The sequence below is a fragment of the Carcharhinus amblyrhynchos genome, chromosome 6, assembly GCF_965287045.1.
Source record: "Carcharhinus amblyrhynchos chromosome 6, sCarAmb.v2.hapA, whole genome shotgun sequence".
Classification (NCBI taxonomy): domain Eukaryota; kingdom Metazoa; phylum Chordata; class Chondrichthyes; order Carcharhiniformes; family Carcharhinidae; genus Carcharhinus; species Carcharhinus amblyrhynchos.
This window is the reverse complement of record NC_137329.1, coordinates 112,078,604-112,101,023: the sequence shown is the minus strand read 5'-3', so window position 1 is coordinate 112,101,023 and position 22,420 is coordinate 112,078,604. Positions and strand designations below refer to the sequence as shown.

At 42.9% G+C, this 22,420-nt stretch overlaps 1 protein-coding gene across 1 annotated transcript in view; it reads right to left on the bottom strand.

The window, feature by feature from the left end:
• Positions 1 to 674: 674 nt before the first annotated feature.
• LOC145344220 (tetraspanin-8-like) overlaps positions 675 to 22,420 on the bottom strand; it is a 29,100-nt gene continuing 7,354 nt past the window's right edge. Inside the window, exons 2-8 of the mRNA XM_080191199.1 lie at positions 17,660 to 17,722; positions 16,396 to 16,527; positions 10,994 to 11,068; positions 10,790 to 10,885; positions 6,552 to 6,677; positions 2,326 to 2,409; positions 675 to 2,239 (exon numbers count right to left, since the gene is read on the bottom strand). Coding sequence (XP_080047325.1) covers positions 2,186 to 2,239; positions 2,326 to 2,409; positions 6,552 to 6,677; positions 10,790 to 10,885; positions 10,994 to 11,068; positions 16,396 to 16,527; positions 17,660 to 17,722 — 630 coding nt within the window. The 3' untranslated portion in view covers positions 675 to 2,185. The remainder of the gene's footprint in view (positions 2,240 to 2,325; positions 2,410 to 6,551; positions 6,678 to 10,789; positions 10,886 to 10,993; positions 11,069 to 16,395; positions 16,528 to 17,659; positions 17,723 to 22,420) is intronic.

The following is a 22,420-nucleotide window of genomic DNA, read 5'->3' as shown; positions in this document are numbered from 1 at the left end:
ATTTTGAGATACTTTATCATTCCAGGGTATACATGAGGGAGGCTGGGCATTTTGCAGGACTGAAAGTGGCGGCCTCATGACTGCTCATGCATTTGGCCGATATGCCACCACTAAGTGGAACTGAGTGAGGAGAGAACAATTGACGCCACACAACCCCACTGTCTCCCATAGCACTACATTTTAAGGACAGAATCGTTTGGATCTTTTTAAAAGTAATCATAGAATCCTACAGTGCAGAAGGCAGCCATTCAGCCCATTGAGTCTGCACCGACCACAGTCCCGCCTAGATCCTATCCCTGTAACCCCATGCATTTACCCTAGCTAGTCCTCCTGGCACTAAGGGGCAATTTAGCATGGCCAATCCACCTAACCCGCACATCTCTGGATTGTGGGAGGAAACTACAGCGCCCGGAGGAAATCCACGCAGACACAGGGAGAATGTGCAAATTCCACACAGACAGTGATCCAAGCCAGGATTTGAACACGGGACCCTGGCACTGTGAGTCAGCAGTGTTAACCGCTGTGCCATTGTGCCACCCTGGTGCAAGTCCAGAGTCATCTCTGCAAGTCTCAGCCTATTTTATGACCATCTTAGCACTGGGTGGACTGCATCATTTTAATACAGACATAATTGAATGCAATATTGGAATAAAAAGCCAATGACTTCTCACATGTAGCACCCATGTTCAGTTTTATAGGTTTTTTTGTACAAACACAACAGATTATTAACTTTAATTCCAGTGATTCCATTTATACATCCTCAATGCACAGACATCTATTAGATTTAATTCTCTTCATAACAATCATTTAAACTTTGGTTCATTTATATCATATCACATAGACAGGCAACAGCCATAAAAATGCCACAAAAACTTAGAAAAACTTTTCCTTGCTGCTTATGACTAGAAAGTAGTCACCTTGCGCAAAATATTCAGCTTTTTCAAAATGTGGTAGTTTCCTTTTTGTTGGGTGTCCAACAAAAAGTTAAAACCAATGGGGGGGATAAAACTCCTCAATAATACAAAACCAACTGCGAATGACTGTGATTTATGATCATCAAATGGGGTCTTGTTTTCTATTCTGTAAGATCCAGAATGGCTCAGCTGCACTTGCTCGAGACCCTAAATACCAAATATGTTCCTGACAACTCAAATTCAAGTAGAAATCCGATTTGAGTAGCAATCCCATTCTGAACAAAGTTTTGCGAGTGATTCTGCCGAAGACATGAACCAAGGTAAACCTGAAGCAATGAGAATCGTTTCTCAAGTGAATTTTCAGCACCGAACAGGTTGATGGTAATTTATACCTAACTGTCCCATTATAAATTCACTTCCGTTTGGAAGGACAAGTTGACCTGTCTGACATGTTCAGCGGATAAGAACCACAATTTCACACCTTTGTGTGTGTAAATGCTGAGTCTCTCAGTGAGCTCATATTTATAGCAAACCTTGTGTTGGAGCAAGGCAACTAGGGCAGCAGTTGTCTGATCTCTACGTTTACACAGCGTGGATACTGGGAATTGCTATCCAAACTTATTTAAGAGTTGAATCGTTCTTACTGCAAAATCCAGGACGTTAATTCAGCTTCACACACCGACAGACTGGTTCTCTAGAATCAGTAGGGATTTAATTGTTCTGTGTCAATAATATAAAACACTTGCCTTGACAGCCTGTTTTCCACCCTACTTGGACAAGTTGCCTTCACTGTTGCTACGAATCACTTTTGCCCATTTGGCATCGACCAATTCCACCCCAGTTCCTCAATGTCACAGGCCCCATCTTTTGATCAAAACCAGTTCAAGACCTCCTCAATAACTCTTGAGGGCAGCATCGTTGCTGTGGGAGAAATCAACATTACAAAGAAAACTGCGTTTATGAGCTGTGACAAGGAAAGGGCTGAAATCCTTGACCAAAAAAAAACGTTTTCACATTTGGTCAGCATGTAATTTTTCTAAGTGAACAGCCCAACAATAAACCACAACACCACTTTACAAAACATATCTGCACATGTACTTGCAGTAAACCCACAGGATACAATGAGGAGCGCTAATGCCTGAGCGACATTCAACATCTGAACTAAATTAATCAGAATTTGAAAACTACAAATTAAGCACAAGAATGATTCATATGCCAAAGATTAAGCAACACTAATGAGTCAGTGCAATGATTGATGGAAATCCTCCTCCTCACTTGTTCTTGATTTGGCAATACAGGGTCATGGAGAAGGCCAATCCCAAAATCTAGAAAGAACACAGTGGAATTAAAATGACAGGAAAGTATTCAGTATGCCTCTTTAAATGGCAAAGAATTCACAATGTTGTAGTACCTCAATCACAGCCAGGCCAAAAGCAATGCCAATGATGATGACACAACTTGCCTTCAAAACGTCATTCATGACATCGACACAGGACTAGAGGAGCAAAATGAATAAAGTTTAAAAAAATTAAGTGTTGTCCACCAATGAATTAAATCAGGTAATAGCAACATTATGGATTAGCACATTCGATACTCGGGACAGAATTTAATCCATTGCGTCTTGAACAAAGAACAAAAAAAATTACAGCACAGGAACAGGCCCTTTGGCCCTCCAAAGCCTGCACCGACCATACTGCCCGTCTGAATTAAATCCCCTACCCTTCTGGAGACCATACCCCTCTATTCCCATCCTATTCACATATTTGTCCAGACACCCCTTAAAAGTCACAAGGAGGCCATTTGAGCCTGCACCGACAACGATCCCACCCAAGCCCTATCCCCATAACACCATATATTTACCCTGCTAATCCCTCTGACAACTAATAGACAATTTGTCAGGGTCAATCCACCAAACTCCTTCTCAAAAGTGTTAAGTTTCCTTTTCCAAACCGGGCCTCTGCTGTGAACACAACTGACACGGAAAGTGGTCCCAAGCCGGGAATCGAACCTGGGTCCCTGCTGCTTTGAAGCAGCAGTGCTAAGCATTGTACCACCATGCCACCAGCACTAATGATGCTTGCATCATTTCTAAGCCCCTTCTCCAATCTGCCACTAAAGCCATGACACACCCATACACACACAGACAAAAAATTGGGGGGGGATGCAGGTAAATCCAAACAATAATCTTGAAATTAATGTGACAGAAGCATTTCTGGGAAAAATAAAAACTTTTCCTCTTTAAGTGATCACCGCACTCTGGCAATAGAGAGATATCTCCTCAATCTCAGTTAGCTCCACTCTCAATGTTTTATCCCTAGCTTTAGTCAAAACGTTCTATGTGCAGCCATTAGTTAAGTTTTATCCTTAAAATAATTACCTCAGAAATATATTTTTCCCAGTACCGGTGTAATTTTTCAGTCTTTCAGTTAGATTACCTGGTAGTTTATTTCATTATAGTTTGATATGTGAAAATGACAGCTGTGTTTCCTCTATTCAGATTTGGTTGTTTTTAAGCTAATTTCGTGAGTTCTTTGAAGAGGATTGATGGGATTGAACGGTTAATGTTGTATATAGACTTACAAAATGCATTTGGTAAAGTACCCATCAGTAACTGCAACACTACATTCTGCACCCTCTCCTTTCCTTCTCCCCTATGTACTCTATGAACCGGTATGCTTTGTCCATATAGCACGCAAGAAGCAATACTTTTCACTGTATCCCAAGACATGCGACAACAATAATCAATTCAGTTCAAACCCCAGTAAAACCTTATTGGGCCTGGCCTCGTGGCCACTGTTTAGGAGCTGTAATTAGCCCCCATCATAGCATGCCTTGGATTTTTAAGGATTCCTCATCTACTTTCTCCGGGATAAAGTTTACCTTCTCCTTTTTCCATATCAGAGGAAGTGTGCAGCCACATTTTGAACCTATAGTTTCCAGGGCTAATACCACTTCTTACAGAAAGTTCACTATTAAATCTAGCCTATGTTTTGCCTCATGTGCATACATCCCTAAACAAAGCAAGAATTTGTGGCCCCGAGTCAATACACTGGATAGTCAATATCTTTACCCAAAGGTAGGGGGAGTCTAAAACTAGAGGGCATAGGTTTAATGTGAGAGGAGAGTGATACAAAAGTGTCCAGAGGGGCAATGTTTTCACATAGAGGGTGGTGAGTGTCTGGAGGAAGCTGCCAGAGGTAGGTGCTAGAGGCTGGTACAATTTTGTCTTATAAAAAAGCATTTAGACAGTTACATAGGTAAGCTGGGCATAGAGGGTTATGGGCCCATTGAGGGACTAGCTTTAAAAAAAAGGGCTTCATGGACAAGTTAGGCTGAAGAGCCTGTTTCCATGCTGTAAACCCCTATGACTCTAAACATTGAATATCCTGACTTCCCCAGTTAAAATGATGCGCCGTCTGGGGAAAAAAAGGTATCCAAAAACACAAGAGCTGCACATTCCCCTCACCCCATCCACAGCTCCTGCAAATTGGACCAACTGATAACCAGACGAACAAAAGGGAACTCAAATTTTGAATAACTTCATGGGAATCCTCTCCCAAAGGAGGACAAATCCAGTCAATCAATGTCTGTCCCGGAATTCGGGCACAGAGTCAACAGAGAGACTTTCCATCCTTTGGCAGCGTGAGGAGTCAAAGTGAAAATAAGAGTTTGAACTGATTTCAGCAAATGACTGATTGCTTTCTCACATTGGCCTCTTTAATGTATTTTTGGCCTTCTTCCCAGAACTCCATGAGATCATTAACGCCACAACAAGGTGTTTCAGTGCTCCTCACTTCCCTGTCAGCTGGATGCCTTAATTTGCCAGGAATTAGCATGATCATTGACTCTTACAAACCTTAGTTTGTTTTTTGGGTGCAACTTTCATCCATTAACATTAAGTATCTTTTTTAAAAACTTATTCTTTCATGGGATATGGGGATACGGGCATATCTTGCTAGGCTAGCAATTATTGTCCATGAGAATGTGGTAGTGAATAATGCAGGAATAAATGTGGGCAATGCACCCAGAATTGTTCCCACAAGTCACCTCCCGCATACAATGTAGTAAGGGACCCCAGCAATAGCTGCCCTTCTACTTTAACCTATTGTTGCAACACCCAATTCAATTGATTATTGAGCTCAGAGGTTGGGAGTGTCAAATCTCCTAGGACTTCAGACGTTCTGTAGGCCAGAACTATACAAAACCTGGGTCAGGTAATTGAGAAGCAGTTGGCAAGTGTCCCAAGCTGGGAACAGGGTGAGCGAGAGGTCCCAATAAGTATCTCAGGTAAGGGAAAGAGACACGTCCTTTGTGCAGACAAAGTGAAGTAGGGCCCTGGTACTCAAAGAGGGTTAGAAGATTCAAGAAGGCAGCCAAAGGCAGGTGACTCAGTGCTATGGGCATCGGGGAAAGGTACCCCTTTGGATCAATAGCGTTCTGCTTGACATGGCAGCACAGTGGCTGCTGGGGGTGGCATGGTGGCACAGTGGTTAGCATTGCTGCCTCAGTGCCAGGGACCCGGGTTCGATTCTGACCTTGGATCACTGTCTGTGTGGAGTTTGCATGTTCTCCCCATGTCCCTGTGGGTTTTCTCTGGGTGCACTGGTTTCCTCCCACAGTCCAAAGGATTAGGTTGATTGGCCAGGCTAAGTTGACCCTAGTGACAGGAGGATTAGCAGGCTAAACGTGGGGTTATGGGAATAGGGCCTGGGTGGAACTGTGATCGATGCAAACTCGATGGGCCGAATGGCCTCCTTCGACACTGTAGAGATCCTATGATTCTATAGCCGAAGAACTAAAATTGTGCTTGTGAGTTGATCAAGTGTAGATTCGGGAATCCAGGGTAATGGAATCTTAGAAAGCAAGACTGAGACCCTGCATGATGCGCCATCCTTGAAGCCATTTGAGTTGGCACGAATTCCAAGGCGAGATAGTTGAAGGTGAAGATTGGAAACCCTCGTGAGACAACCAAAGTGAGACTGGTAGTTATTACCAGCTGGGTGGATTGTTGAGAAGGCCATGGACTTTACCTTGGTTGCATCTGCCATTTATTGTGTAGTGTGGTGTGCCTGACCACAGTTGGCTTATTTCACTGGTACCACAAAAGAGAGATGTGATTAAATTGTTTTTACCTTTTTGACCTTATACAATAAAGTTTATTTTTGCTTGTTCAGAACTCATGGAATCCAGTGGCTTCCTTTGCTGAGCAATTGTCTTGAATCTCATACATTTTCTCCATTAAGCGTAAGGTCATTGATCCCTAACTGAATCCTGTCAATAATTCGGGGGTCTGGCCAAAGATTGCAACACTTTTTCTTTTACAAAAGAATATCATGGGGCAATGAAATGGTATAACTCTCAGTGCCATTCCAAAATGCAGGAATGAGATTTTTTATGCACACAATTGATCAGCAATGACACATCTTTGAACATTATGGTCAACCTTCCAATGACCGATCATGGAAAAGGTAGGTTTGCCAGCACAGTTACCGTAAATGATCTTAAAACATTAATATTTGTTTAAAATGCAATGATAATGACACAAGCAATGTGGAAGAAAGTTGATGACTTCAAATTCAAAAGCAAAAAAATTCAAAGCTAGCTTCATTTTTATTTGTCACTTTAACAACAAGGTACCTGAGCCCAAACAGATTTGCCCGCTGTTATCACACAATGGTCATTCCGATCAGCTTTACAGTCGCAGGACGCCGGAATGGAATTTCCCCAGTCCTTGTAGCCATTGAGAAAACCACAACACTTGCTCTGTAGCCAAGGGGGGGAGGAAAAGAAAACACAGAGGAAAAGTTACAAAACGTTTGAATTTTTTACAACCACTAGACGTTTGAGAAAAGGTGCAAGAATATTTTTAGTTTACATTGCTCTTCTCTGTGTTTGCAGATGCACTTTGGAGGCAGTACACTCTGAAGCAAGTGAACTCTTTGCAGAGCTCATGAATAATTAATGTATAAATGTGTTAAACCTCTCAAATCATCAGAAATGGAATGCTTTGTCATCAGAAATGGTAGGGGCAGAGATTATTACATCTTTTAATGGATAAGTGGATGAATATTTGAAGCAGAGGATGGTACAAGGCTGTGAACAGACAACATGTGATGAATTACTCCAGCAATATCAATGGGTCAAAAAGCCTCCTTCAATCCTGTTAATGTCCATTGTTTCAGACTATTACATTGGGAAAAAGGTGAGATTCTAATTGTGATTAACATTAGCCTTTTTTCAAAAAAAAAGATACAAGACCAAAAAACATGCAATCACAGATAATTTTAATTGCCTAAGTACTTTTAAGGCTCCAGAGGCTGCCCTCAAGGGTGCTCAACTAGAAGGTCTCTTCATATTCTGATGCACAAGAATATTTCAAAAACTGATTAGGCCATTAGCTGAGTAAAAATGCTGACAGGTTTAGTCAGAACTTGTGATCATTAGATGTTGATGGGATATTATGGATTATGGACAGTATGTTTGAAACAATGTCAAGGTAACTGTGGAAAATGTGCCTCCCCCCCGCCCCTTCCCGAGAATGCACAAGTCAAACTTATCATGAGCCTTAACTGTTGAAATTCCAGATAAGACAGTGGGTGGAATTTGTCTATCCCACCCGCCTCAGGAATCGTGGTGGGTGGGACAGAAAGTTTGGTGGGCCATTAAAAGGTCTGTTGATCTTGGGTGGGAATTTCCAGTCTTGGAATGTGCATGGTGAAAAATCCCGTCTAACGTTCTCAAGTATATTTGACGAGAAGGTTTCTTCTCTGACTTTTTATTTGCATGAACTGAATTCAAAAAAAGTGTCAGTAGAAGCTTTCGGCGCACCTCACTCAAAGACTGTGCAATCATCCCCTAAAAAAAGCCTCAAGCGGATAGGATCATACCGACCATACAACTGCACTTACTGCTGGCCCCTCCCAAGTAATCTGGTTAAGGAAATCACATTTAGGCAAGACAAATGGGAAACAAATCATAAAATGTGAGTGATCCTATGTACATTTAGCCCTGTTTTCGTCAGTCTATGCAAAGACTTAGTTTTAAGATATTTCTGCCTATGTTAAAATTGGGTTCAACTAACACTTGACCACATTTTAAAACTCAGAAGGCATGCTGGGTTAACAGAAAATTGACTGCATACCTGAAGAATACACAGCAGACAAAGGAGTTTTGATAAAAAACAACTCCAACAGCTGTTTTCTCTAGACAGAGAAAGACTAATAATAATAAGAATTAAAATATAGTTTGGGTCTGTGTGTTCAGTTTTCAGTTTGTTTTCGAGATCCTGTTCAGGTTCAGTTCAGTTTTCGGGTTTCGCTCATCTCAGTACATGATTTCATACTGACAGTAAAAGCCAGTCTCCAACCTTTCTCTTACTTTTCGCTTTGGTAGTGTTAATGTTAAGCTTTGTTCAATAAAAGAAATTCATCATGCTGTCCCCTCATCTATTTGAATGAACGAATGGGCCCTACAAATGTAACAACTCAGACCTAATGCTTCATACGAAACAATATAATGGCAGGATAGCTTCACACGCTCTTGTTTTGTTTTTGAGTAGCTATGTATCCAGCCTGGAACCATAGAAATCATAGAAATCCTACAGTGCAGAAGGAGACCATTCAACTGATCAAGTATGCACCGACCACAATCCCACACAGGCCCTATCTCCTTATCTCCACTTATTTACCCTGCTAGTCGCACAGACACTAAGTGTCAATTTAGCATGGCCAATCAACTTAACCCGCACATCTTTGGGCTTTGGGAGGAAACCGGAAGACCGACAGGAAACCCATGCTGACACGAGGAGAATGTGCAAACTCCACACAGACACCAATGACCCAAGCCGAGAATTGAATACGGATCCCTGGCACTGTGAGGCAGCAGTGCTAACCAGTGTGCCACTGTGCTGCCCTTTTGAGATGGCAGATTTCCATCCCCAAAGGACATTTGTGGACTAGATAGGCTTTCATGACAATCAACAATTGTTTCATGGTGATCATTAGGCTTTTAGTACCAGATTTCTGTTGAATTCATACTTCATGATCTGCTGTGGTGGGATTCAAAGTTGTGTCCCTGGAGGATTATTTTGGGTCTCTGGATTACTAGTCCAGTGATAATGCCACAACATCACTCTATCCCCCCTAGATTAATATTGCTAGTTTTATGCAAAAATCATTATACCTTTCCAATGCAATGTGCAATTCTGCCAAAGATAGTCATGCACACGCACATAGGTTTTAACAGAATCGCATTTAGTGGGCCAGTTATATTCCCACCTATGGAAAAAGATTAACAAATTCATTTGACCGAAGTCAACTGAATGAAATTTAGGAGTTTAGTGCTGGCAGTCTGGTGAAATGTCTTACAATATTTAAGAGCTATATAAACACAAGTTTTTGTTGTACTCTCATACAGGGATGGCATGGTGGCACAGTGCTGCCTCACAGCACCAGGGTTCAATTCTGGCCTCGGGTCACTGTGTGGAGTTTGCAAGTTCTCCCCGTGTCTCTGTGCGTTTCTTCCGGGTACTCCAGTTTCCTCCCACAGTCCAAAGATGTGCGAATTAGGTTGATTGGCCATGATAAGGGTATTAGCAGGGAAATATGTGGGGTTACAAGAATAGGCCTGGGTGGGATTGTGGTCAGTGCAGACTCGATGGGCCGAATGGACTGTAGGAATTTTATGTTACTAAGTTCAACACCAAACTGCAGTTTATAACTCAATCTGTCCTGTACAATATAACAGAAAATTCCAGGTGATAAAGCTTAAAAATTAAGATCAAAAGTTTTTCTTTGTTAAGAACAGATGTCATTTGGCTTCCATTACCCTCAAAAAAAACTAACCAGGAGAAACTTGATGACCGAGTGGATTAGACGCCTGGGCTCAACTCCAACTGCTGGAATAAAAGTCTCGCTTGTCTACCAGCTACAGGGATCGGATGTAAAATCAGTCTCTAAACTCCCAATCCAGTTCCTAATGGGCATGGGAATACAGCAGAATAAGCAACTTAATTAACTATAGGTTAGCTCTTACAGGGTGGAAATAGAAAAGCGACATTACATTAATGCAGTGGAGTAGGGGGAGTGCGCTTGGTTGGGTTGCGAAGTGAGACACCTATTTTTGTGTCAGAATACAGAAACTTTACTCCACCTTGGTCATACTCTCCCAGATGACTGTGCACTTGACATAGGAAGGGTTCTGCTCCAACCTGCTGTCAACATCCCTCAAATGAATGAGTCCATAAATAAAGCATAGCCAGAATACATGAAAAGTTCCACTTTAGCTAATTTGCAAAGTAATGCACAGCAAGCAGTATAACCTGAATATGCCAGTTCTGCATTACTGTAATATCTCTCGCATATTAGTAGCACAACAACTAGCTTCACCTGGGCCAGATACAGAGGGAGGGAGTGACATAGTGGTATTGTCACTGGTCTCGTAATCCAGGAACCCAAGATAATCCTCTGGGGACCCAGGTTTGAATCCCGCCATGGCAGATCGTGAAATATGAATTTAACAAAAATCTGGAATTAAAAGTCTCATGATGACTGTGGAACAATTGTCGATTGTTGTAAAAACCCATCTGGTCTACTAATATCCTTTAGGGAAGGAAATCTGCCATCTTACCCAGTCAGGTCTACATGTGACTCCAGACCCACAGCAATTTGGTTGATTCACAATGCCTTCTGAAATGGCCAAGCCAGCCACTCTGTTCAAGGGCAATTAGGGATGGGCAACAAAACTGGCCCAGCCAATGATGCCCATGTCCCATGAACAAATAAAACAAAGGGAAGAATTTATACAAGGATCAAAGAGTTATTTTCTTTGTTGAAAATGCAGTTTAAGTGTCGATCCTATTTTAAAATCAGACTCACCTCCTCCTGCAATTCGTCTATCTCTTTTATAACTTCAGGCTTTTGAGCACCTAATGGAATATAATTCTTATATGTATCATTTATTATTGTTTCCACCTTGAAGAAACAAAGAGAAGACATGTTTCAGCTTGAAGACACTCGAGATCCAATTGGAAATTACTACTTCACTTCAGGAAAAAATGTAACCGAAATGCAAAAGATTACCTTTGATGAATAAACAGTGCCTAGAATGCCAGCAGTTACTTGAAGAACCAGAATTAGGAGCAATCCAATGAAGAACTGTGAAGCAAAAGAAAGATTCTAAAATGCAGAATAGATTTTTAGCAAACACATTCCAAAGATGTCATAGAATCACAGAATCCCTACGGTGCAGGAGGAGGCCATTTGGCCCATCTAGTCTGAGCCGACCACAATCCCATCCCAGGCCCTATCCCCATAACCCTACTTATTTAGCTTACTAACCCCCTGACATTAAGGGGAATTTAGCCTGGCTAATCAACCTAACCCGCACATCTTTGGACTGTGAGGAAACCTGAGCATCTGGAGGAAACTACGCAAATACGGGGTGAACGTGCAAACTTCATACAGACAATGACCCAAGCCAGGAATCGAACCTAGGTCCCTGACACTGTGAGGCAGCAATGCTAACCACTGCGTCACCATGCTGCCCCAAATTTAGATACATTCTGGCATCAGTTGCCTCTTCATTTGTCTGCTGCATTAATCTTTGCTGCTGTTCCTCCAATCACAATGTATCCTTTTAGTTTTTATTCTGATCTTTGTCCAATTCCTGTCCATCTTTGCTGCTCATCAGATAAAACTCCAAGGAAACAATTATTCATTCACTTATTTTGCAAAAATAGAGTTTCTCTTCCTGTCATTACGCCACATTTGCTTCACTTTATTCCATTTGTCCATCATTCAAACAATTTTTTTCTAACACAGTCTCAGAAACATTATTTTAGCCACAATACCCAGACTGTCACATAATAACAAACAAGGCTTAAAATATTAAATGAAAATAAAGTGTCAGATTTCACTTCAAAATGGCTCTAGGTCCGACATTCACTTCACCCAACATTTTTCAGTGAAAGCCAAGCTCAAAATCCATGACAAAATTAAACAATAATCTTAATGTGACTGCTACATGGGTCTACATAGTGCAAGCAAATGAGTTTAATGTTTATTTATTACTGTCACAAGTAGGCTTAGATGAACACTGCAATGAAGTTACTGTGAAAATCCCCTAGTCACCGCACTCCAGCGCCTGTTCGGGTACACTGAGGGAGAATTTAGCACGGCCAATTCACCTAACCAGCACATCTTTCTGACTGTGGGACCATGGCCAATCAACCTAACTCACACATCTTTGGAGTGTGGGAGGAAACTGGAGCACTCGGGGGAAATCCACGCAGGCATGAGGAGAACGTGCAAATCCACACAGACAGAGACCCAAGCCAGTGAGGCAGCAGTGCTAACCCACTGTGCCACCCAAATTTGGTTTGGTGCTTGATCCATCTTACAACAATATAAGCTGACAGCACGGAGGTGTACACCTTGTTCCACACTATTCTGCATTCCTATAGATAACAGCCTTGCGTGTGTGTATATAAATACTACATAGCTCTACTCACTGGCACAGTGCTGGAAAAGACCTGAATGTCCACAGTCTTTTTCGACAATTAAAACTCCATCCACTGAATTTACATTATGTTTAAAAAGATGGTTTTGCAATGGGTTTGGTTAATGCATCTAATGAGCTCTCCTTCCACTTCAGTGATGAGCGTGAACATCACTCTTTACAAATCAATAATGGGTGCGGTGGGATTGTCTGGCCTTCCCATCGCGTCTTTCCCATGACGGGAGGAGGTGTGCCGTTCGCCAGCGACGAGATCTTCTGGCCCCGTTACTCTCAATAGGATTTCCCATTGACTGTGCCCCACTCCGCTGGGAAACCCACAGCTGGTTGAAAAAAACAGCCGGAAAATTCCAGCCAATATCATTTCTGATTCAAGAAATCACTGTGGAAAATGGTGGGAACAAAGCACGAAGAACTAAGGTTCAATCGCATTTTCAAACCTCACAACAGGAGCTATCTAAGGAAGGATGTGCTGCCTTGGGAAGGGTCCAGAGAAGGTTCACGAGAATAATCCCTGGAATGAAGAGTTTGTTGTATGAAGAACGGTTGAGGACTCTGGGTCTATACTTGTTGGAGCTTAGAAGAATGAGGGGGGGATCTTATTAAAACTTACAAGATACTGCAAGGCCTGGATAGAGTGGACGCAGAGAAGATGTTTTCACTAGTGTGGATATGATCTGGTGGCCATTACAGAGACGTGGCTGCAGGGTGACAGGGACTGGGAGCTGAATGTACGGGGGTATCAAGTGTTTAGGAAGGATAGGTGGGAGGAAAAAGTGGGGGGCGTAGCTCTGCTGATAAAGGATAGCATCAGGGTGGTAGTAAGGGATGATATAGGAGCCAAAGAGCAGAAAGTGGAATCGTTGTGGGTGGAGATTAGGAACAGCAAAGGGAGGAAGACGCTGGTGGGTGTCGTCTATAGGCCCCCAAATAATGATCTGGAGGTGGGGCGGGCTATTAACGCGCAAATAAATGCGGCGTGCAGGAATGGAACGGCGATAATTATGGGGGATTTCAATCTACATATTGATTGGCCGACCAATGTTGGACGCGGTGGGCTTGAGGAAGAGTTCTTGGAATGCTGCCGGGATGGTTTCCTTGAACAGTGTGTGTTGGAGCCGACGAGGGAGCGAGCTATCTTGGATCTGGTGTTATGTAATGAGGCAGGTAGAATTAGGGACCTTGTGGTGAAGGATCCTCTTGGGAAGAGTGATCATTGTATGGTGGAGTTTCTGATGCAGATGGAGGAGGAGAAAGTGGGTTCCCGGAACAGAGGGGAGTATGATAGGATGAGAGAGGAATTGGCGAATGTTGATTGGGGGAGCACATTGGAAGGTAGGTCTGCTGAGGAACAGTGGAGGATCTTTAAGGAGATCTTTCTTGGTGCTCAGCAGAAATTTATTCCGATAGTTAAAAAGGATTGTAGGAGGGGAGATAATCAGCCGTGGATAACGAAGGAGGTAAAGGAGAGTATTAAATTAAAAGCGGATACATTTAGAGTAGCTAAGAGTAGTGGGCGAGAAGAGGATTGGGAGAGGTTTAAATATCAACAAAGAATGACGAAAAAGTTGATAAAGAAGGGTAGGATAAACTATGAAGCTGGACTAGCGCTAAATATAAAAAAGGATAGTAAGAGTTTTTATAAATATATAAAAAGGAAGAGGCTGACTAGGGTGAACGTTGGACCCTTAGAGGATGAGAGCGGGGACTTAGTGGTAGGGGATGGGGAAATGGCTGAGGTCTTGAATAACTTTTTTGTTTCGGTCTTCACGGAGGAGGACGTGAATAGTTTGCCGGGTGTTAGCGATGGAAAGATGGTAGGAGTGGAGGGCCTGAATGACATTATTGTTACTCGAGAGGCAGTGCTCGACAGACTGGAGCGACTGATTGTGGACAAGTCCCCAGGACCGGATGGAATGCATCCAAGGATTCTGAAAGAAATGGTGGAGGTGATAGTGGATGCCTTGATGATTATTTTCCAAACCTCGCTGGATTCCGGGGAAGTGCCGGAAGATTGGAAAACGGCTAATGTTACGCCGTTGTTTAAGAAGGGCGGCAGGCAAAAGGCAGGGAATTATAGCCCGGTTAGTTTAACGTCTGTTGGAGGTAAAATGTTAGAATCCGTGATCAAGGAGATAATAGCGAGGCATCTTGAGGAAAATTGTTTGATAGAGCAGACACAGCACGGTTTCGTTAAGGGGAAGTCGTGTCTGACGAATTTATTGGAGTTCTATGAGGATGTGTCTAGGGCGGTGGATAGAGGAGAGCCAGTGGATGTGGTGTTTCTTGATTTTCAGAGGGCGTTTGATAAGGTGCCGCACAAGAGGTTATTGCAGAAGGTAAGGGGGCATGGAGTTGGGGGTAGGGTGTTAGCGTGGATAGAGGATTAGCTGTCAAATAGGAGGCAGAGAGTGGGGGTCAATGGGTGCTATTTGGATTGGTGGTTGGTGACTAGTGGAATGCCCCAGGGATCGGTGCTGGGACCTCAGCTATTTACCATTTATACAGATGATCTGGAGGAGGGAACCGAGTGTATGGTGTCGAAATTTGCTGATGACACCAAGATTGGTGGAACGGCAAATTGTGCGGAGGGTGTGGAAAGTCTGCAGAAGGATCTAGATAGGCTGGGCGAATGGGCCAGGAACTGGCAAATGGAATTTAATGTTAGCAAGTGTGAAGTTGTCCACTTTGGTAGGAATAATGGTAGGAAGGACTGTTACTTACATGGCGAAAAACTGCAGCATGCAACGGTGCAGAGGGACCTTGGGGTCCTTGTGCATGAGTTGCAAAAACCCAGCCTGCAGGTGCAGCAGGTGGTCAGGAAGGTGAATGGGATGTTGGCCTTCATAGTGAGGGGGATTGAATATAAAAGTAGGGAGGTCTTGCTGCAACTGTACAGGGCACTGGTGAGGCTGCAGCTGGCGTACTGTGTGCAGTTTTGGTCGCCGCACTTACGCAAGGATATTTTGGCCTTGGAGGGAGTGCAGACGAGGTTTACTAGGCTGATATCGGAGTTGAGGGGGTTGAACTATGAGGAGAGGCTGAATAAACTAGGCTTGTACTCGTTAGAGTTTAGAAGAATGAGGGGAGATCTCATTGAGACGTATAAGATGATGAATGGGATGGATAGGATAGAGGTGGAGAGGCTCTTCCCACTCAGAAAGGACAGTAGGACTAGAGGGCACAGCCTCAAGGTAAAGGGGGGGCAGTTTAGAACGGAGTTGAGGAGGAACTTCTTCACTCAAAGGGTGGTGAATCTCTGGAATTCTCTGCCCGTTGAAGTGGTGGAGGCTGCCTCACTAAATATATTTAAGACGCGGGTTGATAGGTTTTTGATAGGCAAGGGGATTAAGGGTTATGGGGAGAGGGCGGGAAAGTGGAACTGAGCCACGACAGATCAGCCATGATCTTATTGAATGGCGGAGCAGGCTCGAAGGGCTAGATGGCCTACTCCTGCTCCTATTTCTTATGTTCTTAGTAGGAAAAACTAGAACCAGAGAGCACAACCTCAGGCTAAAGGGATAATCCTTTAAAACAGAGAGTGGCAAATCTGTGGAACTCTTTGCTGCAGAAGGCTATGGAGGCCAGTTCATTGAGTGTCTTTAAGACAGAGATAGGTACATTCTTGATTGATAAGGGGAAAAGGCAGGAGAATGGGGGTGAGAAAAATATCAGCCATGTTTAAATAGCAGAGCAGACTTGATGGCTGAGTGGCCTAATTCTGTTCCTATGTCTTATGTTCTTGTGGTCTAATCATATTTTCCATCAGTAATGAGAACAGATAATGGAGTGGATTTTGTTTTGGGTGATAATATAAAAATGATATATTAAAGGTAGCACATTTGATCAGCCATCCATCACACATCTCTCATTTCTATAGATGATCAGATATTGTTCACTTTAACCACCACCAGTGTCAAGTTATCTCTCAACATCTTCCAAATACTCCTCATAGTCAAATACATACCAAGATTAACATGCACTTGCTCTCTTTAATAGCTCCACAGCAACCAAGAAATCCAAGCACCATAATTATGGACCCAACAGTGATCAGAAGATTTATAGCAGGGTAAAAATCCTCAATATTTACTCCAGCAGTCTGCAGTGGAAAAGACATAATACATTGAACAATAAAATGACAGTATGTTACTTTATACTAAAATGTACATTTTGCCATAAAAGTTAACATTTGTAAGTTTACAATTCCAAAATTGTTTGAACGTTTTACAATATTGCAAAACAGGATAATAGCTGAATTCATGAAAATTACTTTGGCTCACTGGAGAAAGTCAGTCCCATTCTATCCTTGGATAGATTGGGAGGGAACGAGTGAATTGGAGATCCCATTTTCCATCCCATTCATAAATCACAGAATCCCTACAGTGCAGAAGGAGCCATTTGGCCCATTGTTGCACCAACAACAATCCCACCTAGACTCTATCCCCATAACTCCACAAATTGAACCTGCTAATCCCCCTGATGGTATGGGGCAATTTAGCCAATCCACCTAACCCACACATCTTTGGACTGTGGGAAGAAATTGAAGCACCCAGAAGAAACCCACGCAGACACAGTGAGAACATGCAAGCTCCACACAGACAGTTCACCCAAGGCCAGAGCTGAACCTGGGTCTCTGGTGCTGCGATGCAGCGGTGCTAACCTCTATGCCACTGTGCCACCCATACGCAGAATCACAGAATCTACAGTGGAGAAGAGGCTGTTTGGCCCATCGAGCCTACACTGACAACAATCACACTCAGGTCCTTTCCCCATAACCCCATATATTTACCATCCTAATCCCTGCCACTAAGGGCAATTTGGCATGGCCAATCAACCTAACCTGCATATGTTTGGCCACTCAAATGTAAAAGAATCATATTGCACTATTCTATGCGATAGTGCACAGGTGTCCAACCTAATATTTATCCCCCAGTTGGCAGCATGCAAACAGATGATCTGATTGTCATTATTGAAACATTGACGGGAATTCTCCGACATTGTCCGTGGCTGGGATTCTCTGGTCCTGCTGCTATGAATGGAGAATTGGCTGAATGTCAAATTCTCCATACTTGCTGGCAGCGGGGCGCACCAATTGATTACTGCATTTCTGACATTGCCATAGTGACTGTGCTTCCGCTAGGAAATGCATTGAAAACACACAAGTTCCTTTTCAAAACTAAATTGCAGCTATTGGTAGTAAACACTTTGGATCAAACATCAGTCGTCGTTACCTTCCCGGCGCTTTTGCTCACACGTAGCCAAATTGAGATTCCAAGTATAATCGAACCACACAGCTGAAAGCCAAAAGATTGAACAGTTTAAAAATACGTGCCCGAACGGGAAAAATTAGTTCAGTTCGAGTGATCACTGTAAACAAGTAATACAACCAACATCTTGTTATCCCATGGCACTCAAAAATGTACTCATAGGCCCCCAATTTCGGGAGCGGGTGAGCCTCGGAGAACAACATTCTCTGTTGGCTTCGGGCAAGATTGTACAAACCTCGGGCAGACCCGCCGGTAAAATTCCACCCATTACCTCATGAGCAATACAAAATAACTGACAGGTCATACAATTATAAATCCATCACTGTCACAATAAATTACACTGAGGAATGCACTCAGGCAACTCGCTAGCGAAGGGATCCTCTGGCCCCATCACCGTCAATGGGAATTCCCATGGGAAACCCAAGGCAGGGGCTGCACTGCCGATAGGATCTGAGAATCCCACCAGCCCGTGAACAGCCGGAGAATTACAGCGTTAATCTTTATTATAAGATATGATGTACATTCCTCTATGCGATGGTCTAGTGGTATTATCACTGGGCTATCAATCCAGAAATTCAACTACTGCTCTGGGGATCCTGGTTCAAATCCCACCACAGCAGATGACGCAATTTGAATTCACTAAAAATATTTGGAATTAATTATCTATTAATTTCCATGAAACCATTGTCAATTGTCGGAAAAACCCACTGGTTCACTAATGTCCTTTAGGGAAGGAAATCTGCCATCCTTTCCTGACATAAGAACATAAGAAATAGAAGCAGGAGTAGGCCATCTAGCCCTTCGAGCCTGCTCCGCCATTCAATAAGATCATGGCTGATCTGAAGTGGATCAGTTCCACTTTCCCGCTTTCTCCCCATAACCCTTAACTCCCTTGTCTGTCAAAAACCTATCTACCCGAGACTTAAATATATTTAGCGAGGCAGCCTCCACCACTTCAACGGGCAGAGAATTCCAGAGGTTCACCACCCCTTGAGTGAAGAAGTTCCTCCTCAACTCCGATCTAAACTGCACCCCCACCCCTTATCTTGAGGCTGTGCCCTCTAATCCTGCTATCCTTTCTGAGCGGGAAGAATCTCTCTATCTCTACCCTATCCATCCCCTTCATTATCTTATACCTGACCTGGCCTATTTGTGACTCCAGAGCCACAACAATGTGGTTGACTCTCAACTGCGCTCTGAAATGCCTAGCAAACCACTCAGATCAAGAGCAATTAGGGATGGACAATAAATTCTGGCTAGCCAGTGATGCCCATGAATGAATAAAAATAATTTCTCAGGTTTATGAATTCTTGGTGCAGTTTCCACATGACTGGCTGGCATAGGAAATAAATATCAAGAGTTTTGGAGACATGTGAATCAATGCTGAGCCTAATACATTCATCTAAACATTAGAAGCATGAGATGAGATTTATGGAAAAGGGGTGGCATGGTGCAACAGTGGTTAGCACTGCTGCTTCACAGCTGGGGACCCAAGTTCAATTCCAGCCTCGGGTGACTGTCTGTGTGGAGTTTGCACATTCTGCAGTTCTACCTAGCTGTAAGATTAATGTGTTTCATGTTGCCATGGGAAAGACAGCAGGTAATTTTGATATTGGCTCTGTCAGAATGGGGTTTTGGATGGTTGGCCAAGAGAAAAGCAGCCTGACTTTATAAGCTGAGTTACTACAGCGAGATGCAGGAGAGAGACACAGGCTGGAATTCAGCCACCACGCCTGCCCCAGAATAGGTGTGGCAAGGGTCACAGAATGGAATTCTCCGTTGGCCTCAGGCGAGATTTTATGATCTCAATCAAGTGAGGCTCGTAAATTACCAGCCACAGTCTCTAATTGAAGAGACACATTCTTCAAGTTTCTCCAGATTCCAGGATATTTGTCGTGGGTGGAGGGGTGGTCAGTGGAAGATTCCTTGGTGTCACTTTACGACAGGTGATGAATTTAAGAAAACTGAAGGAAAGGCCTCTTTTAGCAAAACGGGGATACAGGAATCCATTGGAAGCTGGGAGTAACTGTAGACTGCTTGTTAAGAATAAATCCATGGGGAGTGTGGTGAGTGATAGGTATAAAAGGTGAAATAATTTTCTGTTGCTTAAGTTGTCCACAGAAATGTTTAGTCAATAGCATTTTGAGTCATTTTTATAGTAAAAATTTTAAACATGAAATTTTGTTGTGCCTTTATTTCTGCTATAAACTGGAAGTTTAAATTCACTTTTAAAAAGAAAATGTAAAGTCTCCCCAGGAATCATAGCAATATTCTGAGTAAGATTTTTCCTGTTCAAATGCATCACATATGAAACTTGCTATAGCCTGTGATGCAAGCTGTATATTCTTTCTATTTGATTCAGTGTTTGTAAGATTCAATTAAACTAAAACATTTTAATAACGTAAAATAAATGTTGTAAGTAAACTAAATGCTACACAATTAAGAGAAACATCAACAATGAAAAAGGTGAACACCCAACGTAAAGAACCCAGTTGAATATCAATAACTTAGCTAAAGCTGTTATTATGTGAGTGGTTTTGCTTCAACATACAAAACGGTTCCATTTTACCTCAATGCAAAAACAGAAGCACAAATATAAAGCCAGATTAGTGAGCGCGTTCCAATGCGCATCATACTCAGAGAAGGAAATTCCACCATTCTCCTGTCTAAGGCTCCTTAGACAGCAGTTAAAGTTTATTAGTCACAAATAAGGCTTACATTAACACGGCAATGAAGTTACCATGAAATTCCCATAGTCGCCATAGTCCGGTGCCTGTTCAGGTCAATGCACCAAACCAGCACGTCTTTCAGAACGTGGGAAGAAACTGGAGCATCCAAAGGAAACCCATGCAGACACAGGGAGAACATGCAAACTCTGCACAGACAGCGAGCCAAGCCAGGTATCAAACCCAGGTCCCTGGTGCCATGAAGCAGCAGTGCTAACCACTGTGCTACTGTGCCGCACCTTCCAAATCTACAATCACTACCATCTAGAAGGACAAGGGCAGCAGATGCATAAGAACACCACCATCTGGAAGTTCCCCTCCAAATGACATACCAGACTGACATGGAAATGTATCGTGATGTAGAGATGCCGACGTTGGACTGGGGTAAACACAGTAAGAAGTCTCACAACACCAAGTTAAAGTCCAACCAGTTTATTTGATAGTAATCCCACAAGCTTTCGGAAACAGTGTTCCGTCGTCAGGTGTGTGGAAGGTTCTCTGATCGCAAGGAAAATTAGGGATGGGCAAGAAATGCGGGACATGAATGAATAAAAATAAACCTCTCCTCTCAAGCTGTTGTATTAAGGGTGGAGATGAACTCCACCAACAGCCGAATGGATACAAAATTGGATTGATGACAGAAGCCAGAGGGTGGTTGTAGAGGTTGTTTTTCAAACTGGAGGCCTGTGACCAGCGGTGTGCCTGAGGGATCGGTGCTGGGACCACTGTTATTTGTCATTTATATTAATGATCTGGATGAGAATGTAGTAGGCATAGTTAATAAGTTTGCAGATGACACCAAGATTGGTGGCATAGTGGACAGAGAAGAATGTTATCTAGGATTGCAACGGGATTTTGATCAATCGGGCCAGTGGGCTGACGAATGGCAGATGGAGTTTAATTTAGATAAATGCGAGGTGATGCATTTTGGTAGACTGAACCAGGGCAGGACTTACTCAATTAAGGAGAGTTATAGAAGAAAGTGATCTAGTGGTACAGGGTTCATAACTCCTTGAAAGTGGAGCCACAGTTGGACAGAGTGGTGAAGAAGGCACTCGGCATGCTTGGTTTCATTGGTCAAAACATTGAATACAGGAGTTGGGATGCCTTGTTGAAGTTGTACAAGAATTGGTAAGACCACACCTGGAATACTGTGTATAGTTCTAGTCACCCTATTACAGAAAGGATATTACTAAACTAGAAAGAGTGCAGAAAAGATGTACTAGGATGCTACCAAGACTTAATGGCTTGGGTCATAAGGAGAAGCTGGATAGACTCAGATATTCTTTCCTCTGGACCATAGGAGGTTTCAGGATGATCCTATGGAGATCTATAAAATAATGAGGGGCATAGATCAGTTAGATAATCAATATCTTTTCCCAAAGGTAGGGGAGTCTAAAACTAGAAGGCATAGATTTAAGGTGAGAGGGGAGAGATACAGAAGGGTCCAGAGGGGCAATTTTTTCGCAGAGGGTGGTGAGTGTCTGGAACAAGCTGCCAGAGGCAGTAGTAGAGACAGGTACAATTTTGTCTTTTAAAAAACATTTAGACAGTTACATGGGTTAGATGAATATAGAGGGGTATGGGCCAATCGTGGGCAATTGGGATTAGCTTAGGCGTTGAAAAAGGGGCGGCATGGACAAGTTGATTCGAAGGGTCTGTGTCCATGCTGTAAACTTCTGTAACTCTATGAGTAGTGTGCAAAGGACTGCATCAAAATGGATACCAGGAAAGGCTGAAATACTATGGGGATTGGCATCTTCTCCAGAGTCCAAAAGTTTTGATGCAGAAGATTATTAAAATTAAGACTATTAATATATTCTTTCCACTGAATACTAGACTGTAGTTTGCTATGTACATGACACGGTGGCACAGTGGTTAGCACTGCTGCCTCACAGTTCCAGGCACCTGGGTTCGATTCCTGTCTTGGGCCACTGCCTGTGTGGAGTTTGCATGTTCTCTCTGTGTCTGTGTGGGTTTCCTCCAGGTGCTCTGGTTT